Raw genomic sequence first — 20,340 nt, 5'->3', positions numbered from 1 at the left:
AAGGGTGAAAGAGAATGAGGTGGCCAGTCAGGGCTGTCCAGAGCATTTTATATGCAGCAGCTGTTAAAAGGGTTGAGGATTTGAAGGGTGCACCTGAAGAGTCCATGGTGGTGGATAGGCCTTCACTGCAGGCTGCAGGGGTTGCCTTTGACCAGCAGGATCCTGACATTTTAAAGGTTAAGAAAGTGGACTTTGTGGCCTTTATAGCTATGGTGATTAATGGCACTGCCAAGGTGGAGATAAGGTCCAGGAAGATAGATATCATTGTGGATGCGGCGGAGAAGTTCCTGGGACTGAAAGATTTCTCGGCAGAGGAGTTACATGGAATATTGTCACAAGCCGTACCACCCTCTCAGGCCTTAGAGCCTGAGAAGGGAGATATGGAGATTTGAAAGAAGGAAGAAGTTGGAGTTTTGTTTTGTTTTTGTCAATGAGCTATTTTTTATTTGGGGGGATGAAGTTATTTTCCTATTACGTATGGATTTTTTTTTTTTTTACCTTGTTTTGGTTGCAATACAACTTTTTGGTCCTCCTTTTATTTTTCACTCGCAAGGGGCGCTGTAGTTTTCAAAGCGTCGCATTGACGTGTGTACTTGTGGAGTTGCGTCGTGTTGTCAAAAAGGATTTGCTCGGCGAGGAGAATTTGCAAATGGAGGAGGGTTTTCTCTAAACAACGGAAGGTTTGTTGCTTGATCAACTTCTTCTTCTGTAAACCAGGCAAGATGTTCTGAGAACAATAATGTCGTTGTATAATGGATTATCTCGAACAAGCCCGTTGGCTTGCTGCCTTTTACGACTCATTACGCGACGCGATTTAGCTAGCTAACGCTAACCAGCTAACGAGGCCTCGTTGTTTTTATTTTATTTAACCTTTATTTAACCAGGTAAGCCAGTTGAGAACAAGTTCTCATTTACAACTGCGACCTGGCCAAGATAAAGCAAAGCAGTGCGATAAAAACAACAACACATAGTTACATATGGGGTAAACAAAACAAAAAGTCAAAAATACAACAGAAAATATATATACATTGTGTGCGAATGTAGTAAATTATGGAGGTAAGACAATAAATAGGCCATAGTGCAAAATAGTTACAATTTCGTATTAACACTGGAATGCTAGATGTGCAAAATATGATGTGCAAATAGAGATACTGGGGTGCAAATTAGGAAAATAAATAAGAATATGGGGATGAGGTAGTTGGATGGCCTAATTACAGATGGGCTGTGTACAGGTGCAGTGATCGGTTAGTGAGGGAGATAAGAGTCTCCAGCTTCAGAGATTTTTGCAGTTTGTTCCAGAAGTCAAGGATCGGTAGGATAGTCAGTTTTACGAGAGCATGTTTGGCAGCATGAGTGAAGGAGGCTTTGTTGCGAAATATAGGAAGCCGATTCTAGATCTAACTTTTGATTGGAGATGTTTAATGTGAGTCTGGAAGGAGAGTTTACAGTCTAACCAGACACCTAGGTATTTGTAGTTGTCCACATACTCTAGGTCGGACCCGCCGAGAGTAGTGATTCTAGTCGGGTGGGCGGGTGCAAGCAGCGTTCGGTTGAAGAGCATGCATTTAGTTTTACTAGTGTTTAAGAGCAGTTGGAGGCTACGGAAGGATTGTTCTATGGCGTTGAAGCTTGTTTGGAGGTTTGTTAACACAGTGTCCAATGAAGGGCCAGATGTATACAAAATGGTGTCGTCCGCATAGAGGTGGATCCGAGCGTCACCAGCAGCAAGAGCAACATCATTGATATACACAGAGAATAGAGTCAGCCTGAGAATTGAACCCTGTGGCACCCCCAGTGTGTATATTGGTTCCTGACTTCCCTGAAAAGTTGCATATCGCGGGGGCTGTTCTATGCTAATGCAGTACGCCACAGGATGTTTTTGTGCTGGTCAAGGGCAGTCAAGTCTGAGGAGAACCAGGGGCTATATCTGTTCTTAGTTCTGAATTATTTGAATGGGGCATGATTATTTAAGATTGAGAGGAAATCACTTTTAAAGAACAACCAGGCATCCTCTACTGATGGAATGAGGTCAATATCCATCCAGGATGTTTTTGTGCTGGTCTAATTTACGGTTACAGAAGTCAACAAATGATAACGCCTGGGGAGTAGGAATGATACTGGGGGCTACAGTGCCTGGGTTAACCTCTACATCACCAGAGGAACAGAGGAGGAGTAGAATAAGGATACGGCTAAAGGCTTTAAGAACTGGTCTTCTAGTGCGTTGGGTACAGAGAATAAAAGAGGCAGATTTCCGGGCGTTGTAGAATAGATTCAGGGCATTATGTACAGACAAGGATATGGAAGGATATGAGTACAATGGAGGTAAACCTAAGCGTTGGGTAACGATGAAAGAGAGAGCATCACTGGAGGCACCGATTGAGTCGGTCTCCGCGTGTATGGGGGGTGGGACAAAGGAGCTGTCTAAGGCAGGTTGAGCTGGGCTGGGAGCTCTACAGTGAAATAGTACAATAAGAAATAACCGAAACAGCAATAAGCAAGGCATATTGACATGGGAGAGAGCCATAAAGCAATCACAGGTGTTATTCGAGAGAGCTAAGACAACAGCTGGTAATGGCGACAAAGTTTGGGCTGAGGCTAAACATAAACAGGATGCGGTACCGTATAAAGGAACAGTCCAGCAGGCATCAGCTGTATAGCTGAGTTAACATAAGGTCCGGTGAACAGCAATAGGAGAGTTCGGAGGTAGTTCGGGGGCTGCTACAGCATTGGCGAGCAAGAGGCCCGGCTTGCGTGTGCTAGCGGGCCGGGGCTAGCAGATGGATCTTCGTGGTCGACGTCGTAATGGGAAGCCTGTTGAAACCAAATCAGACGATTTCGTCGGCAAACCAGTCGTGTTGGATCGGCGGGGCTCCGTGTCAACACTAGGAGGTCCCGTCCGGTTGACAGAGAGGTAGATAGCTGGGAGATGGGCCTGGCTCGAGGTTAGCTCAAGGCTAACTGGTGCTTGCTAAGGGGCAATGGTAATTAGCCAACGACAACAGCCATTTGGTTGCAGCTAGCTGGTTGCGATGATCCGGCGCTAGGGTCCAGTGATTCCGGCAGAAAATCCGATATGCTCTGTGTCGATAGCACGCTGTGCAGACTGGCTGACAAATTGTCCAGGCTAGAGCTAGAGCTGGCTGGTGGGTAGTGCAGGCCACGGACAATGGTGAAGACACTAAAGGTGGCTGATAGCAAGTAGCCATTTGGTTGCAGCTAGACTAGATTCAGCTTAAGGTTCTTGATAAAAGTTATAAAGAAATAATACAATCATTTTCACTATGGGTGAGGTGGGTTGCAGGAAAGTATATTTAGTTAAAGGATGAAAAGTAAAATTTAGAAATGTATACAAAATAGACAAAAAACTAAAAGAACAGGCTATTTACACAAGGACACAGAAAAAAACATGACCGCACTGCTACGCCATCTTGGATTTGCCTTCAATTATTCTGTATTTTGTGTCCAAATAACTTATTAGCCTGAACCATGTCGTTAACACTTGAAATGGACAAGGTAACAAGCCAGCTAACGTAGCTTCCTAGCGTTAAGAATATTTTGTTACTGTAACAGACCGCTTGTCTCTACCCTAGCTTTCTTGTCATGCCAACCAAGATCAGGTCAGGTAACTAGCTAGCTAATCTGCTTAGGTAAGTGAAAAGAGCCTTGTTTAACATTTGGCCATATTAACCATTTTCTCAGGGGGAGAAATCGTTATGTCTGAGGCTCTTTATGAAAAGTTCCTCGCCCCCGAGGAACCCTTTCCACTGCTATCGCAGCGAGGGAACTTCAGTGAGGCAGGCACGTTGGATGTTAGTGACTTTGGCTTTCAGTTGTCGTCTTGTCACCGGACAGACCCTCTGCGCCGCTTCCATAGTAACAGGTAAGACCTGTTGGCTTGCGTAACACCTTTCAAAACAAGACAGTAATGTTAGTGTAACTTAGTTGTTCATATAGGCTAAACCAACCACACCAAAATGGTCAATTTTATTGATTGTTTTCAGATGGAACCTGACTTCCTGTGGAACCAGTGTGGCCAGCTCAGAATGCAGCGAGGAACTGTTCTCCTCTGTCTCCGTGGGAGACCAGGAGGACTGCTACTCCCTCCTGGACGACCAGGAGTTCACCTCCTTCGACCTGTTCCCAGAGGGCAGTGTCTGCAGCGATGTGTCCTCCTCTATCAGCACTTACTGGGACTGGTCAGACAGTGAATTTGAGTGGCAGGTAGGCTAGGCCCAATGTGATGACAAATATTATTGTCAGCGTATGTTGGTAGTTGTTACATTTGGAGTAATAACGTTTTTGGTTTATCCACAGTTGCCTGGAAGCGACATAGCCAGTGGAAGTGATGTGCTCTCTGACATCATACCCAGTGTTCCCAGCTCCCCATGCTTTTCCTCCAAGAGAAAGACCAAACCACATAGAAATCTGGATGAGCTCCCCTGGAGTGCTATGACCAATGATGAACAGGTATGGAAACCTGCTCTCAAATATACAATGCCATGAATTGTAAAGCAGCAGTTGCAGATGTGTTTCATGCTTTGTCTGCCTCTCAGGTGGAATATATTGAATATCTGAGCAGAAAAGTCAGCACGGAGATGGGGCTACGAGAGCAGTTGGACATCATCAAGATCATTGACCCGTGTGCACAGATATCCCCCACAGACAGCGAGTTTATCATCGAGCTCAACTGCCTGACGGACGAAAAACTGAAACAGGTGAGTGAATAGCTCAATATGACAAACATTTTCTACTTGGATTGTGACACCATGTGCTGGGTAGTGTACTTCGATCTAAATAAGCATACTTTTCAGAAGTGTGTTGAACCTGAGGCCTAAACATTCATATCGAACAGGTGAGGAACTACATCCGGGAGCACAGTCCACGACAGCGCCCAAGCAGCACCCGGGACAGCTGGAAGAGGAGTGGCCACAGCAGTGCTAGCACCAGCGGGGTGAGTGGGGCCAGCAGCAGCAACGCTAGCATGGTCAGCAGTGCCAGCAGCTCTACCGGATCCACAGGCTCTACCGGCAACTCTGCCTCCAACTGCAGCGCGGCTAACATCAGCCGCGCCCACAGCGACGGGAACCTGTCCAGTGCCGCTGAGCGCATCCGGGACTCCAAGGTAAGGAAGGGGCTTCACTCTGACTGTTAGAGTACACTATGGCTGGTATTGTGCTCCTCCTCGTCGAATACTTAAATGTACCAGTGTTTTCATTTGCCAGTAATTGCTGGCTTTTGGCAGATAAAAAACACATAAAAAACAACTAATAAAAACATTGCCGGACACATTGCCCAGCAGAAAATATCCTGATGGAAATGAATCTCCTTTATACACACATTGGCTATGCATAGAGGTTGGTTTAGTTTGTCTTTCAATCGCATCATCATTACTCTTCCTGTCTACTCTGCCTGTCTGTCTTGAGCTTGCACTCGCTAGTGAACTTGCAAATTTGTATCAACTTGTACTGGCAGCAAAGTTTCCCGCGCCATTATGTCGGTGACTGACACAGCTGTATGTACATAGGGAAAAAGTGTTTAAGTATTTAATGAACTTTTTCTAGATTAACCTCCCTACAAGATAATTTACAGAAATGACATACCAAGGTGGAGTATTTAGATGAAGTCATTTTGCTTTCCTCTTCTAAAATCTTTTAAAAAGCTCAAAACAGTGCAAATCAAGCTAGCAAACTAGCTACTGAACCATGGATAGAGGCACAGACAAGTGGAAAAACAGGCATTGAAGCAGAGGATGTTGACAAGCCAGATGGACAGAGGGAGTCATGCATTGTGCAAAATCACAAGGAACCAACATTCACTTGCTAGGCTATATATTTATCCTTACATAATTATTGTAGTCACTTCTATGTGGTGTCAATGTGGTACCCTATACGTTGAAGAATGGCGCCGGAGAAGATGGCTGCCGTTTTACAGCCCTCTAACCAATTGTACTATTATGTGTGTTTTTCCGCGTTATTTGTACATAATGTTTCTGCCATCGTCTCTTATAACCAAAAAGAGCTTCTGGATATCAGGACAGCGATTACTCACCTCGTATTGGACAAAGATTTTTCTTCAACGAGGTGGCCGCGAAGGATATCCTACAGACACCCGACAAGGCCCAAATCCCCGTCATTCGCATGAGGAAGAGACGGAGATATTGTGGACGTAGGTCGGGGTGCCTTGTAAGGATCCGACGGCGAGCGAGTAAACTGCCGCTCCCATCAATCCTATTAGCCAATCTTCAATCATTGGAGAATAAATTGGATGACCTAAGATTCTGTGTCCCGTTGGTATCCTACCAACGGGACATTAAAAACTCTTATGTTTCATCGAGTCATGGCGACATGGATAACATACAGCTAGCGTGCTATACGCTACATCGGCAGGATAGAACTGCTGACTCCGGTAAGACAAGGGGTGGCGGTCTGTGTATATTTGTAAACAACAGCTGGTGCACAAAACCAAATATAAGGAAGTCTCGCTCGCCTGAGGTAGAGTATCTTATGATAAGCTGTAGACCACACTATTTACCAAGAGAGTTTTCATCTATATTTTTCATAGCTGTCTATTTACCACCACAAACCAATGCTGGCATTAAGATTGCACTGAATGAGCTGTATAAGGCCATAAGTCAACAGGAAAACGCTCATCCAGAGGCAGCGCTCCTATTTGCCGGGGACTTTAATGCAAAAAAAAAAGGGAAACTTAAATCCGTTCTACCTAATTTCTACCAGCATGTTAAATGTGCAACCAGAGGGAAAAAAAACTCTAGACCACCTTTACTCCACACACAGAGACGCATACAAAGCTCTCCCTCACCCTCCATTTGGCAAATCTGACCATAACTCTATCTTCCTGATTCCTGCTTATAATCAAAAACTAAAGCAGGAAGCACCAGTGACTCGGTTAATAAAAAAGTGGTCAGATGACGCAGATGCTAAGCTACAGGACTGTTTTGCTAGCACAGGCTGGAACATGTTCCGGGATTCTTCAGATAGCATTGAGGAGTACACCACATCAGTCACTGGCTTCATCAATAAGTGCATCGATGATGTCGTCCCCACGGTGACCGTACGTACATACCCCAACCAGAAGCCATGGATTACAGGAAACATCCGCACTGAGCTAAAGGGTAGAGCTGCCGCTTTCAATGAGCGGGACTCTAACCCGGACGCTTATAGGAAATCCAGCTATGCCCTCCGACGAACCATCAAACAGGCAAAGAGTCAATACAGGACTAAGATTGAATCGTACTACACCGGCTCTGACGATCGTCGGATGTGGCAGGGCTTGAAAACTATTACAGACTACAAAGGGAAGTACAGGCTGCCCAGTGACACAAGACTTCCAGACGAGCTAAACCACTTCTATGCTCGCTTCGAGGCAAGCAACACTGAAGCATGCACGAGAGCACCAGCTGTTCCGGATGACTATGTGATCACGCTCTCCGTAGCCGATGTGAGTAAGACCTTTAAGCAGGTCAACATTCACAAGGCCGCAGGGCCAGACGGATTACCAGGACGTGTACTCCGAGCATGTGCTGACCAACTGGCAAGTGTCTAAACTGACATTTTCAACATGTCCCTGACTGAGTCTGTAATAACAACATGTTTCAAGCAGACCACCATAGTCCCCGTGCCCAAGGACTCTAAGATAACCTGCCGAAATGACTACCGACCCGTAGCACTGACGTCTGTAGCCATGAAGTGCTTTGAAATGTTGGTCATGGCTCACATCAACACCATTATCCCAGAAACCCTAGACCAGGGTTCTTCAATTCCGGTCCTGGAGGGCCGAAACGCCTCTGTTTTTCATCCACTCCTTCTAATCAGGGGCTAATTCAGACATGGGACACCAGGTGAGTGCAATTAACTACCAGGTAGAAATAAAAAACAAGTGTTTCGGCCCTCCAGGACCGGAATTGAAGAACCCTGCCCTAGACCCACTCAATTTGCATACCGCCCCAACAGATCCACAGATGATGCAATCTCTATTGCACTCCACACTGCCCTTTCCCACCTGGACAAGAGGAACACCTACGTGAGAATGCTATTCATTGACTACAGCTCAGCATTCAACACCATAGTGCCCTCAAAGCTCATCACTAAGCTAAGGATCCTGGGACTAAACACCTCCCTCTGCAACTGGATCCTGGACTTCCTGACGGGCTGCCCCCAGGTGGAAAGGGTAGGTAACAACACATCTGCCACACTGATCCTCAACACGGGGGCCCCTCAGGGGTGCGTGCTCAGTCCCCTCCTGTACTCCCTGTTCACCCATGACTGCATGGCCAGGCACGACTCCAACACCATCATTAAGTTTGCCGACGACACAACAGTGGTAGGCCTGATCACCGACAACGATGAGACAGCCTATAGGGAGGAGGTCAGAGACCTGGCCGTGTGGTGCCAGGATAACAACCTCTCCCCTCAGCGTGACCAAGACAAAGGAGATGATTGTGGACTACAGGAAAAAATTGAGGACTGAGCACGCCCCCATTCTCATCGACGGGGCTGTAGTGGAACAGGTTGAGAGCTTCGAAAGATTTGGCATGGGTCCTCAGATCCTCAAAGAATTCTACAGCTGCACCATCAAGAGCATCCTGACTGGTTGCATCATAAGGCTGAACGATTTTGGAAAATAATCTAATTGCGATTTTTTGCCCCCAATATTGCGATTGCGATTTAATATGCGATTTAATTTATTTATCCTTTTTCCCCTACAAAACATAATGAATGATTTAAATATGACCAACACAATAGTATATACATTTAGTGTGAAATGTTCTTTCCCATAGGCTGGGTCTATTTGTTAGAATTAAATTCAAACATGTATGACTTGAAATAAATGACATTTTTATTGAACTGCTCATTACAGAAACATCTGTGGCTTTGCCACTGTGCATTTAAATAATTTAAACAAAGGCATGAACTTTGTAAACACTGTGTGCAAAAGGTACAGTCTTAAGAAAAAAATAATTTTAAATTGTATGTATCTTACTGCTCCCAAGTCAGTAACATTTCACACAACTGAAACAAGGAATTTGCTTTGAAAATATTTTGTAAAATCAAAGTAAATAAAGTTATAAATAAAAAATGAGAAATGCACTTTTAATTTAGACAAACTATTTTTTATAAACGATTTGAATATTATAATATAAAATAGATGAGCCTCACTTATCTCAAGTACACAACAATAACACACCACACAGACTAAAGTTCACTACGAGTATGGCACTGCCAGCCATACTTATCCAACAGTTCTGTTCTCAGTGGCTCACAGGTTTTTTGCTAAGAAAACCAGAATATTGACTTTTTCTGGCTTCAAGGATGAGCGAGTGCAAGTCACAATATTCCCTCCTGTGCTAAAAAAGACGCTCTGAGGGAGCGCTTGTAGCAGGTACACAAAGATACTTGCGTGCCATGGTGCACAACTGTGGGTAGCTGATCTTGTGCACCCTCCACCAAGCCAATGGATCATCTTCTCCATCAATGGTAGGAGTCATCAGGTAATTGTTTATCTCTGCCTCTGCGACATCTTCAAGATTTACAGGCAAAGAAGGAGAGGCTGAACTGGTCTTGAAAAAACTGCCAAGAGACCTCTTCGTCTTTTCCCCCAAGGACTGTGCACTTTGAGGCATCTGAACAGTTTCAGTACGAGACCTCTTCTCCTATTAGATGAAAACAACAGCCATTAGTTTTCCAGTTAGATTTTACAGAAAATTTTTGTTTTTGTGAAATACATAATTATTTACCCAATGATATGTACGTTGTGCCAAGTCTACTATCTCTGTCTTCAGACGAGTCTTGATAGCAGGGATGTTGTCTGTACTGATGTACTGTATTTTGAACCTAGGGTCCAGGAAACAGGCAACATCCAAAAGCTCCTGGATGTTTGGGTCTCCATATTTGTTATTGAGGTATGCTAGGACTTTGGTTTTTATTGATTTAGTCAGGTCAGTGTCCTCAGCATCTTCAGCCAGGACTGATGTGGCAAAAAGGTGGAGAACTGGCTTGAGGTAGGAGATGCTTACATACTCCTCTCCAGAAAGAGCATCAGTAAACTCCAGTAGAGGATGCAGTGCCTTGTGAATCGACTCCAACACGTCAATATCCTGCCAGGTTGGGATAAGGGAGCGTGCATATCGATCTCCAGACAATACCTGAGAAATGGCTTTGGCCTGTTCAAGCACTCTGGCAATCATCATTTCTTTAGAACCCCATCTTGTTGGGCACTCCGTTATGAGGTTGTGCTCAGGGAGTTTGAGCTCTCTCTGTGCCTCCGTCAGGGCTGCTTTCTTCTTCCAACTGTGGGAAAAGTGCCCCACCAGCTTCCTGCACAGTGCTGTTGCCCTTGACACTCTGTCATCTTTGAGTGCATTTTCTAAAAGAAATAAAAAGTAGTGTATTACACACAATTTGAGTTTTGATACAAGGCTCTCACTATTACACACTCAAATTAGCTGTAATTCTGAAATACACACATCCACAACACATCCTCTCTCTCTCTCTCTCAATTCAAAGGGTCTTTATTTGCATGTCAATTCTCTCTCTCTTTCTCTCTCTCTCTCTCTCATAAACACTAAAAAAACATGTAAAAAACAAAAACAAGAAAAGAAAAAAATGCAGGTGGGCATTCCACCACAGACAGACATATGATATAAGCAAGTAAAATGAATTTACATATTAGAAAAGGAGTGGAAGTATGAATTTATTTAATCCCATCCGATTTATATAATATCATTTATATATATTTGTATATTCAGCTTTACTAATCGACGCATCTCTCTCTCTCGCACACACACACACACACACACACACACACACACACACACACACACACACACACACACACACACACACACACACACACACACACACACACACACACACACACACACACACACACACACACACACACACGATAACTTACCAATGGCAAGATGTAATCTGTGGCCAAAACATTGGAGCCTCGTCCATTCATTAAGCCGCGCAGCAAGCACCATATTCGACGCGTTGTCCGTCGTGATGCAGACGTGATTCTCCTCGTGGAGATCCCAGCTGACAAGCCCTTCTCTCAGGCCGGCTGCAATATTTTCCCCTGTGTGATCGTCTGGGAAGTAGGTAGTTTGTAGGCAGCGAGCTCGGAGGTTGAAATCTTCATCAATAAAATGGACTGTAAGACTCTGGTACGGCTCAGCTGTGCGGCTTGACCACATATCAGTAGTGCTAGCAAAAAACTCCACCGTTTTAAGTTCCGCGGCGACTTTCTCTTTGCACTTTTTGTACAGCTCCGGTATGGCAGTCTGACTGAAGTATGTGCGGGAGGGTATACTGTAACGTTTATCAAGCGTATGTATTAATGCCATGAACCCAGGCTTGGTCACCGTGCTGAGAGGCATCATATCTTTGGCTATGAACTCGGTTATTGTCCGAGTGATTTCTCCGTGCCGCTTTTGAATTACGTTCATACGGAGTGACACTTTCGAACATTTCTGTCAGTGATCCCTGTCTTGAGGTATTTGGCTTGTCTCGCGCACTGATGCTCGGCATTTTGGTCATACAACTGTCATGCATTGATTTGTGGTATTTTTTAAGTGCTGAAACAGGTTTGTAGTGTTACCCCGTGAAGTAGCAATCGGAGCACGGCATGCTCTGCACAACACCTGATGCTGCTCAGCATCTTCTTTTTTAAAACCAAAATAGTTCCACACCACCGACGTGCTGTTCCTCTTCGATATTAAAGTATCAGCTGTGTCAGTTTCTGACTGTTCCGTCGAGCAAGAGGCCATTGCGCTGGACAGCATGAAAAGTCGCGTCACGTGACCACCTCAAATCGCGCACGTTGCGATTAGAAAATCGCGTTCAGTCAAATCGCGATATTATCGCGAATGCAATTAATCGTTCAGCCCTATTGCATCACCGCCTGGTATGGCAACTGCTTGGCCTCCGACCGCAAGGCACTACAGAGGGTAGTGCGTACGGCCCAGTACATCACTGGGGCCAAGCTTCCTGCCATCCAGGACATCTATACCAGGCGGTGTCAGAGGAAGGCCCTCAAAATTGTCAAAGACTCCAGCCACCCTAGTCAGACTGTTCTCTCTGCTACCGCACGGCAAGCGGTACCGGAGTGCTAAGTCTAGGTCCAAAAGACTTCTCAACAGCTTCTACCCCCAAGCCATAAGACTCCTGAATAGCTAATCATGGCTACCCGGACTATTTGCACTGCCCCCCCCACCCCATCTTTTTACGCTGCTGCTACTCTGTTAATTATTTATGCATAGTCACTTTAACTCTACCCACATGTACATATTACTTCAACTACCTCAACTAGCCGGTGCCCCCGCACATTGACTCTGCACCGGTACCCCCTGTATATACAGTGGGGGAAAAAAGTATTTAGTCAGCCACCAATTGTGCAAGTTCTCCCACTTAAAAAGATGAGAGAGGCCTGTAATTTTCATCATAGGTACACGTCAACTATGACAGACAAATTGAGAAGAAAAAAATCCCGAAAATCACATTGTAGGATTTTTAATGAATTTATTTGCAAATTATGGTGGAAAATAAGTATTTGGTCACCTACAAACAAGCAAGATTTCTGGCTCTCACAGACCTGTAACTTCTTCTTTAAGAGGCTCCTCTGTCCTCCACTCGTTACCTGTATTAATGGCACCTGTTTGAATTTATCAGTATAAAAGACACCTGTCCACAACCTCAAACAGTCACACTCCAAACTCCACTATGGCCAAGACCAAAGAGCTGTCAAAGGACACCAGAAACAAAATTGTAGACCTGCACCAGGCTGGGAAGACTGAATCTGCAATAGGTAAGCAGCTTGGTTTGAAGAAATCAACTGTGGGAGCAATTATTAGGAAATGGAAGACATACAAGACCACTGATAATCTCCCTCGATCTGGGGCTCCACGCAAGATCTCACCCCGTGGGGTCAAAATGATCACAAGAACGGTGAGCAAAAATCCCAGAACCACACAGGGGGACCTAGTGAATGACCTGCAGAGAGCTGGGACCAAAGTAACAAAGCCTACCATCAGTAACACACTACGCCGCCAGGGACTCAAATCCTGCAGTGCCAGATGTGTCCCCCTGCTTAAGCCAGTACATGTCCAGGCCCGTCTGAAGTTTGCTAGAGTGCATTTGGATGATCCAGAAGAGGATTGGGAGAATGTCATATGGTCAGATGAAACCAAAATAGAACTTTTTGGTAAAAACTCAACTCGTCGTGTTTTTTCTCAACACTTTTGTTTTATTCTACTTTTTTATTTAAAATAAATGCACTGTTGGTTAATGGCTGTAAGTAAGCATTTCACTGGAATGTCTGCACCTGTTGTATTCGGCGCATGTGGCCAATAACATTTGATTTGATTCTATTTGGGTTCTATTTTATATATACACAGTGTATTCGGAAAGTATTGTCACATTTAGTTACGTTACATTTTATTCTAAAATTGCTGAAATATTTTTTTCCCTCATCAATCTACACACAATATCCCATAATGTCAAAGTGAAAACATGATTTTAGAAATGTTTGCCGTATTTACATAACTATTCAGACCCTTTGCTATGAGACTCGAAATTGAGCTCAGGTGCATCCTGTTTCCATTGATCATCCTTGATGTTTCTACAACTTGATTGGAGTCCACTTGTGGTAAATTCAATTGATTGGAAATGATTTGGAAATGCTCACACCTGTCTATATAAGGTCCCACAGATGACCGTGCTTGTCGGAGCAAAAACCTTGCAATGAGGTCGAAGGAATTGTCTATTGAGCTCCGAGATAGGATTGTGTCGAGGCACAGATCTGGGGAAGAGTACCAAAAAATTGGTGCAGCATTGAAGGTCCCAAAGAACACTGTTGGCTACATCATTCTTAAATGAAAAGTTTGGAACCACCAAGACTCTTCCTAGAGCTGGCCGCCCGGCCAAACTGAGCAATCCGGGGAGAAGGGTTTTGGTCAGGGAAGTGACCAAGAACCTGATGGTCAGTCTAACAGACCTCCAGAGTTCCTCTGTGGAGATGGGATAACCTTCCAGAAGGACAACCATCTCTGCAGCACTCCACCAATCAGGCCTTTATGGTAGAGTGGCCAGATAGAAGCAACTCCTCAGTAAAAGGCACATGACAGTCCTTGGAGTTTGCCTAAAGTTTGGAGTTTGCCTAAAGGACTCTCAAACCATGAGAAACAAGATTATTTGATCTGATTAAACCAATATTGAACTCTTTGGCCTGAATGCCAAGTGTAACGTCTGGAGGAAACCTAGCACCATCCCTTCGGTGAAGCATGGTGGTGGCAGCATCATGCTGTGGGGATGTTTTTCAGAGGCAGGGACTGGGAGACTAGTATGGATTGAGGGAAAGATTAACAGAGAAAAGTATAGAGATCCTTGATGAAAACCTGCTCCAGAGCGCTCAGGACCTCAGACTGGGGCCAAGGTTCACCTTCCAACAGGACAACGACACTAAACATACAGCCAAGACAACGCAGGAGTGGCTTCGGGACAAGTTTCTGAATGTCCTTGAGTGGCCTAGCCAGAGCCCGGACTTGAACCCGATTTAAACATCTCTGGAGACCTGAAAAAAGCTGTGCAGCGATGCTCCCCATCCAACCTGACAGCGTTTGAGAGGATCTGCAGAGAAGAATGGGAGAAACTCCCCAAATACAGGTGTGCCAAGCTTGTAGCATCATACCCAAGAAGACTAGAGACTGTAATCGCTGACAAAGGTGCTTCAACAAAGTACTGAGTAAAGGGTCTGAATACTTATGTAAATGTGATTTCTGTTTCTGTTTTTTCTTTGTCATTAAGGGATATTGTGTGTAGATTGAGGGGGAAAAAACTATTTAATCCATTTTAGAATAAGGCTGTAACGTAACAGAATGTGGAAAAAGTCAAGGGGTCCGAATACTTCCCGAATGCACTACAGTACCGTTCAAAAGTTTGGGGTCACTTAGAAATTTCCTTGGCAGTTTCAATAAATAGTACCCGCAAAACACCAGTCTCAACGTCAACAGTGAAGAGGCGACTCCGGGATGCTGACCTTCTAGGCAGAGTTGCAAAGAAAAAGCCATATCTCAGACTGGCCAATAAAAATAAAAGATTAAGATGGGCAGTCTGGTGTCGTTGAGACTGGTGTCTTCACTATTATTATACAATGTAGAAAATAGTAAAAATAAAGAAAATCCCTTGAATGAGTAGGTGTTCTAAAACTTTTGACCGGGGTGTGTGGGTGTGTGTGTGTATATACAGTTGAAGTCGGAAGTTTACATACACTTAGGTTGGAGTCATTTAAACTTGTTTTTCAACCACTCCACACATTTCTTGTTAACAAACTATAGCTTTGGCAAATTGGTTAGCATGACACAAGTAATTTTTCCAACAATTGTTTACAGACAGATTATTTCACTTATAATTCACTGTATCACAATTCCAGTGGGTCAGAAGTTTACATACACTAAGTCGACTGTGCCTTTTAAACAGCTTGGAAAATTCCAGAAAATGTAATTGCTTTAGAAGCTTCTGATAGGCTAATTGACATCAATTGGAGGTGTACCTGTTGATGTATTTCAAGGCCTACCTTCAAACTCAGTGCCTCTTTGCTTGACATCATGGGAAAACCAAAATTAAAAAAATTGTAGACCTCCACAAGTCTGGTTCATCCTTAGGAGCAATTTCCAAACGCCTGAAGGTACCACGTTCATCTGTACTAACAATAGAATGCAAGTATAAACACCATGGGACCACGCAGCCGTCATACCGCTTAGGAAGGAGACGCGTTCTGTCTCCTACCGATGAACGTACTTTGGTGTGAAAAGTGCAAATCAATCCCAGAACAACAGCAAAGGACCTTGTGAAGATGCTGGAGGATATAGGTACAAAAGTATCTATATCCACAGTAAAACAAGTCCTATATCGACAACCTGAATGGCCCATCAGCAAGGAAGAAGCCACTGCTCCAAAACCGCCATAAAAAAGCCAGACTACGGTTTGCAACTGCACATGGGGACAAAGATCTTACTTTTTGGAGAAATGTCCTCTGGTCTGATGAAACAAAAATAGAACTGTTTGGCCATAATGACCATCGTTATGTTTGGAGGAAAGTTTGCAAGCTAAAGAACACCAGCCCTGTGTAGCTCAGTTGGGAGAGCATGGCGCTTGCCACGCCCGGGTTGTTGGTTCGTTTCCCACGGGGGGCCAGTATGGAAAAAAAAAAAAAAAAGTGTGCGAGCAAGTAGGCCTACAAACCTGACTCAGTTACACCAGCTCTGTCAGGAGGAATGGGCCAACATTCACCCAACTTATTGTGGGAAGATGTGGAAGGTTACCCGAAACGTTTGACCCAAGTTAAACAATTTAAAGGCAATGCTATCAAATACTAATTGAGTGTATGTAAACTTCTGACCAACTGGGAATGTGATGAAAGAAATAAAAGCTGAAAGAAATCATTCTCTCTAATATTATTCTGACATTTCACATTCTTAAAATAAAGTGGTGTTCCTAATTAACCTGAGATGGAATTTTTACTAGGATTAAATGTCAGGAATTGTGAAAAACCTGAGTTTAAATGTATTTGGCTAAGGTGTATGTAAACTTCTGACTTCAACTGTGTGTGTGTGATATATATATATATATATCAAGTATACAAAACATCTGCTCTTTCCATGACATAGACTGACCATGTAAATCCAGGTGAAAGTTATGATCCCTTTTTGATGTCATTTGTTATATCCACTTCAGTCCAGAAAGTGGCACAGCTCCTCTCTTAGTCTTTGGGGAGAACCCTGCGTCTTGTGTGCTTGGTGTGCCACTGCCACACATTGCTTATGTTATTTTACTATTTGTGTTGTAGAAACGTTCTAAGCAGAGAAAGCTGCAGCAGAAAGCTCTGCGTAAGAGACAGCTGAAGGAGCAGAGACAGGCCCGCAAGGAGAGGCTGAGTGGCCTGTTCCTCAATGAAGAGGTGCTGTCGCTCAAAGTCACAGAGGAGGAGGACCGTGGAGAAGATGTGGTCGACGTCTTGATGTGACAAGAGTGAATGAGTCAGTGTTCCCTCTAAGCCTCACAATAACATCTTCCACAAATGTTGCAGGTGGTCCCACATCCTAGAGCCCCGTTCACATTGAAGCAAAGCTGCCCTATTGGAATCATTCTGGAGTTCTATTTTATATCCTTAGAACAGGACGCCTGCACAGAATTCTAAAAACTGAAGCATCTTATGTTTAGGAGAAACTCATACTGAGTTTTCTTTTTCTTTAATGTATGAACATTGGGAGAATTATTCTGCTAAGGCAAAAAAAAAAACTGAGCATTAATATTGAATAGGAGTATTCAAGTAAAACTACTAAATGTACTACCAAGATTAACTTGATGATTCTGTGATTCATTTAACCTTGAAGGCGTAGAGGGAACACTGAATCAATGCATGGTGAACTAACAGTTGACATTATGAGTTGTAAATGCTCATTAACATATTTTCAATGGCTTCTTAATATGTTTTTTGTATATAAATGCAGTTAAATCTTAAAGAACAGTTTTTACATAAAGGTTTCCCCTTAAGTTAAAAGTTGAAGGCCTACATGCTCATAAACACAACAGGGTTAAGTGGTAATACATAGTTGGCCTCTAACAGATGCATAGAAGTGCAACATTGAATCCTGCATTGTCAAAAGTCTGATTTTAATAATTCACAGAAATCTGTTTTTATTTTCCTTGTGGTGTCTTTTGTGCATTGGGGGGGGATAGGGTTGAGAATTAAATGTAAAGTAATGCAGGTACCCAGTGCATTGCAAATTAGAGAGATTCCCATGTTGTTGAATAACATGGAACTGTAGTATGACTGCATGGTCTTTAGATGAGAAGGTATTTCTTGACATCTTTGCTTACTCTCCTTGGATATTGTGGTGGACCCCATCCTGTGGAGCTACAGTATTTACTCTTTCAACATGAACACTTAACACTAACTACTGTACATTATAAAATGTATTTACCTAAAGAAGCTTTATCATCTGTATACTTTGCTTTGTCTTTTTTCTGTATAAAGTTACCCCTTTTGAGTAATTATAAAAACAATATATTAGATCAACTAGATATTGTGAGTAGATCTTTATTTTGAATGGGGGAAAAAATATGAAAGCCATGAAACATAACTATTTCTGTATATATTGTACCATTAATTCTGGGGAACAAAGGTTACTGGACCAGGTTAGGGATTATTCATTGCTGCTTTCTTGGGTGTCCAATTTCAAGTTGCTGTATATGCCACAACAATGTATTCTTGACATGAGCGAGATATTGCGAAATGTAGTTGCAGAACAGAAGCATACCAGAATGCGGTTGTTTCTGTGTAATATACTCAATTGTAATGTAACGCAAATTGAGAAATAAATTGCCATCGATGCATCAAATTTTCCTTCAGATTTGTATCTTTTAATTTTCACCAGTGAGAGGTATCACCTTGATTGACTATATATTGATAAACCATACTTCTTGATTGGCTATTGCAACACAAAACGGCTACAACGGAGCAACCACACCAAAGCCACTTAGAAGGGCAATATACAATATCAATGAGAAAAAGTACAATTACACCTCTGTAAATATATGAATTCACAAAATGCATACTAAATATGACTATAATGTGACAAACTAATCCTAAAATTGAGTAGTTTTATCTTGTTAATAGGACATTGGTGGTAACATGTCTGGGACTGACATTTTGTTAAGATTCATGTATTTTATTGTTGTGTTTACACATCAGTTCAGTATGTGGAACAGCATGCAGTGGCAAAGGAGTTCATCATTTGAGCTTCATTGCAAATCAATTTCCTCTATCGGGAGACTGAAGGTCAATAGGTAGTGCATTAGCTAGAATAAATACATTATAGGTATAAACCGAGAGAACAGTTATGCAAGGGAAAGATGTTGTGTAAATGAAGGCGGTGAAATAGATCTGTGATTAATCATTGTCTTAGTGACTCCTCATAGTCCAGGGTACATTAGAAATGTGTTTGCTTAGCTACATTAGTGTTATCTGGAATAGATACAAGCACATCCTCAGCTGGACAGTAATGGTGATAGATACTCTATATCATTTGATTGGATCCTGGATAATAGCAATTCCAACCACTAACTAAAACTGGATGCAAAATGATCTGAATAAACTTGGCTCTTGTAATTTAATACTTGATTAAGATGTATGTTAATCAAAAAAGTAATAGTTAATGTAGCCTATCAATGTTTCTGACGTCTACTTAATTAGAGACCCATTTCCCTCAAATACAATGATGCCTGAAACTCAGTCCAGCTCTTGGACCAAATCTGGTTATTTTGTCTGCACTGGGAATACATTCTGGCAAGTATATCCCACTATCCCACTGCAATAGTTTTTGATGGGAGGGTTTTAAGTAAACCTTGAAGGTAATTGGCAGCAGGTGCACATTTCAATAGAGGGGCTTTTTACAGTAATGAACTTCCAGGCATACGGATGATTAGCCAATAAACAATATCAGTAGGGTGGCCATTCTACCTTCACATCACGCAGGCTGGTGCTGAGAATTGCTACCAGGGAATGGGACTTTTACACAGTTGATCCATCGACACTGCTATTGCTACACCAATGCCTTCAGCCTTATTTAATGCACAATGTAATGTATTTTGTTTAAATTCTCTGTGGGCCCAAGCAAATGAATAGTATATAATTTATGGAGCAACAAACAACAAGTGCTTGATGAACTAATGTAATAGGTAAACTCAAGTGGCACCGAATAGATTATGCCAGTTTATGAACTTCTTGCGATTATTACTTACCAAGAAACCTTAAAAATCTTACTGAGAAGGGATGGTCCATTTTCAAGTGAGCACATCCCTTTTTCCACGAACGTCATCAGATACAGTACTGCTACACCCACAATTTCTCTGAATTGAGATAAGTGAGCCCTAGGTGGCCAAATCAGCATAATCTGAGGAAATAGTCTGCATGAGAAAAACCTATTGTCAATGCAGCGGCTATCTTTGTTTTGTGTAGTGTACACAGACTGTCTAGCAGAAATAAGTATTTAATCATGCACCATTGCCTTTCTGATGGTTCTATTTCTATTGGTTCATCCAAGAGAATAGATGAATCAGAGCCACAAATTCCTCCCTGTGCTTCTTACTGTATACTAAGCGCACCAGCAATGTGTACAACCCTAATCGGAGGCAATACACTTTTTAGGAGAACATAATCAAACTTGCACGTGTAGGAACTGTAGTGCTGATGGTATCAGTTAGAGCTGATAGGGTGAATTGGCAGAGAAGCGGATGAGTCAAGTTTATTTTGATAATG

At 43.0% G+C, this 20,340-nt stretch overlaps 2 protein-coding genes across 2 annotated transcripts; one reads left to right on the top strand and one right to left on the bottom strand.

The window, feature by feature from the left end:
- The first annotated feature begins 577 nt into the window (after positions 1–577).
- LOC123482089 (protein FAM199X) lies at positions 578–18,426 on the top strand. Its single transcript, XM_045208378.1, has 7 exons — positions 578–680; positions 3,700–3,880; positions 4,002–4,221; positions 4,315–4,467; positions 4,554–4,715; positions 4,853–5,122; positions 16,867–18,426. The coding sequence occupies exons 2-7, from the start codon at positions 3,714–3,716 to the stop codon at positions 17,041–17,043; spliced, it is 1,149 nt and encodes a 382-aa protein (XP_045064313.1). The 5' UTR covers positions 578–680; positions 3,700–3,713; the 3' UTR covers positions 17,044–18,426.
- Positions 9,140–11,261, bottom strand: LOC121544900 (E3 SUMO-protein ligase ZBED1-like). Its single transcript, XM_041855138.2, has 3 exons — positions 10,933–11,261; positions 9,755–10,383; positions 9,140–9,670 (listed from the first exon to the last, which is right to left on the bottom strand). The coding sequence occupies exons 1-3, from the start codon at positions 11,216–11,218 to the stop codon at positions 9,365–9,367; spliced, it is 1,221 nt and encodes a 406-aa protein (XP_041711072.2). The 5' UTR covers positions 11,219–11,261; the 3' UTR covers positions 9,140–9,364.
- Positions 18,427–20,340: the final 1,914 nt, after the last annotated feature.

Source organism: Coregonus clupeaformis, chromosome 3, assembly GCF_020615455.1.
Source record: "Coregonus clupeaformis isolate EN_2021a chromosome 3, ASM2061545v1, whole genome shotgun sequence".
Taxonomy (NCBI): domain Eukaryota; kingdom Metazoa; phylum Chordata; class Actinopteri; order Salmoniformes; family Salmonidae; genus Coregonus; species Coregonus clupeaformis.
The sequence above is the reverse complement of the archived record's forward strand: the minus strand, read 5'-3'. Positions and strand labels throughout refer to the sequence as shown.

Bases quoted from the DNA above. Each gene is read 5' to 3' on its own strand.
- LOC123482089 (XM_045208378.1), top strand. From the start codon at position 3,714: ATGTCTGAGGCTCTTTATGAAAAGTTCCTCGCCCCCGAGGAACCCTTT. The intron at 4,468-4,553 runs GTATGGAAACCT...TCTGCCTCTCAG, and splicing joins CTATGACCAATGATGAACAG to GTGGAATATATTGAATATCT. The intron at 4,716-4,852 runs GTGAGTGAATAG...CATATCGAACAG, and splicing joins CGGACGAAAAACTGAAACAG to GTGAGGAACTACATCCGGGA.
- LOC121544900 (XM_041855138.2), bottom strand. From the start codon at position 11,218: ATGTGGTCAAGCCGCACAGCTGAGCCGTACCAGAGTCTTACAGTCCAT. The intron at 10,384-10,932 runs GTAAGTTATCGT...TATTTCTTTTAG, and splicing joins CAGATTACATCTTGCCATTG to AAAATGCACTCAAAGATGAC. The intron at 9,671-9,754 runs GTAAATAATTAT...TTCATCTAATAG, and splicing joins CACAACGTACATATCATTGG to GAGAAGAGGTCTCGTACTGA.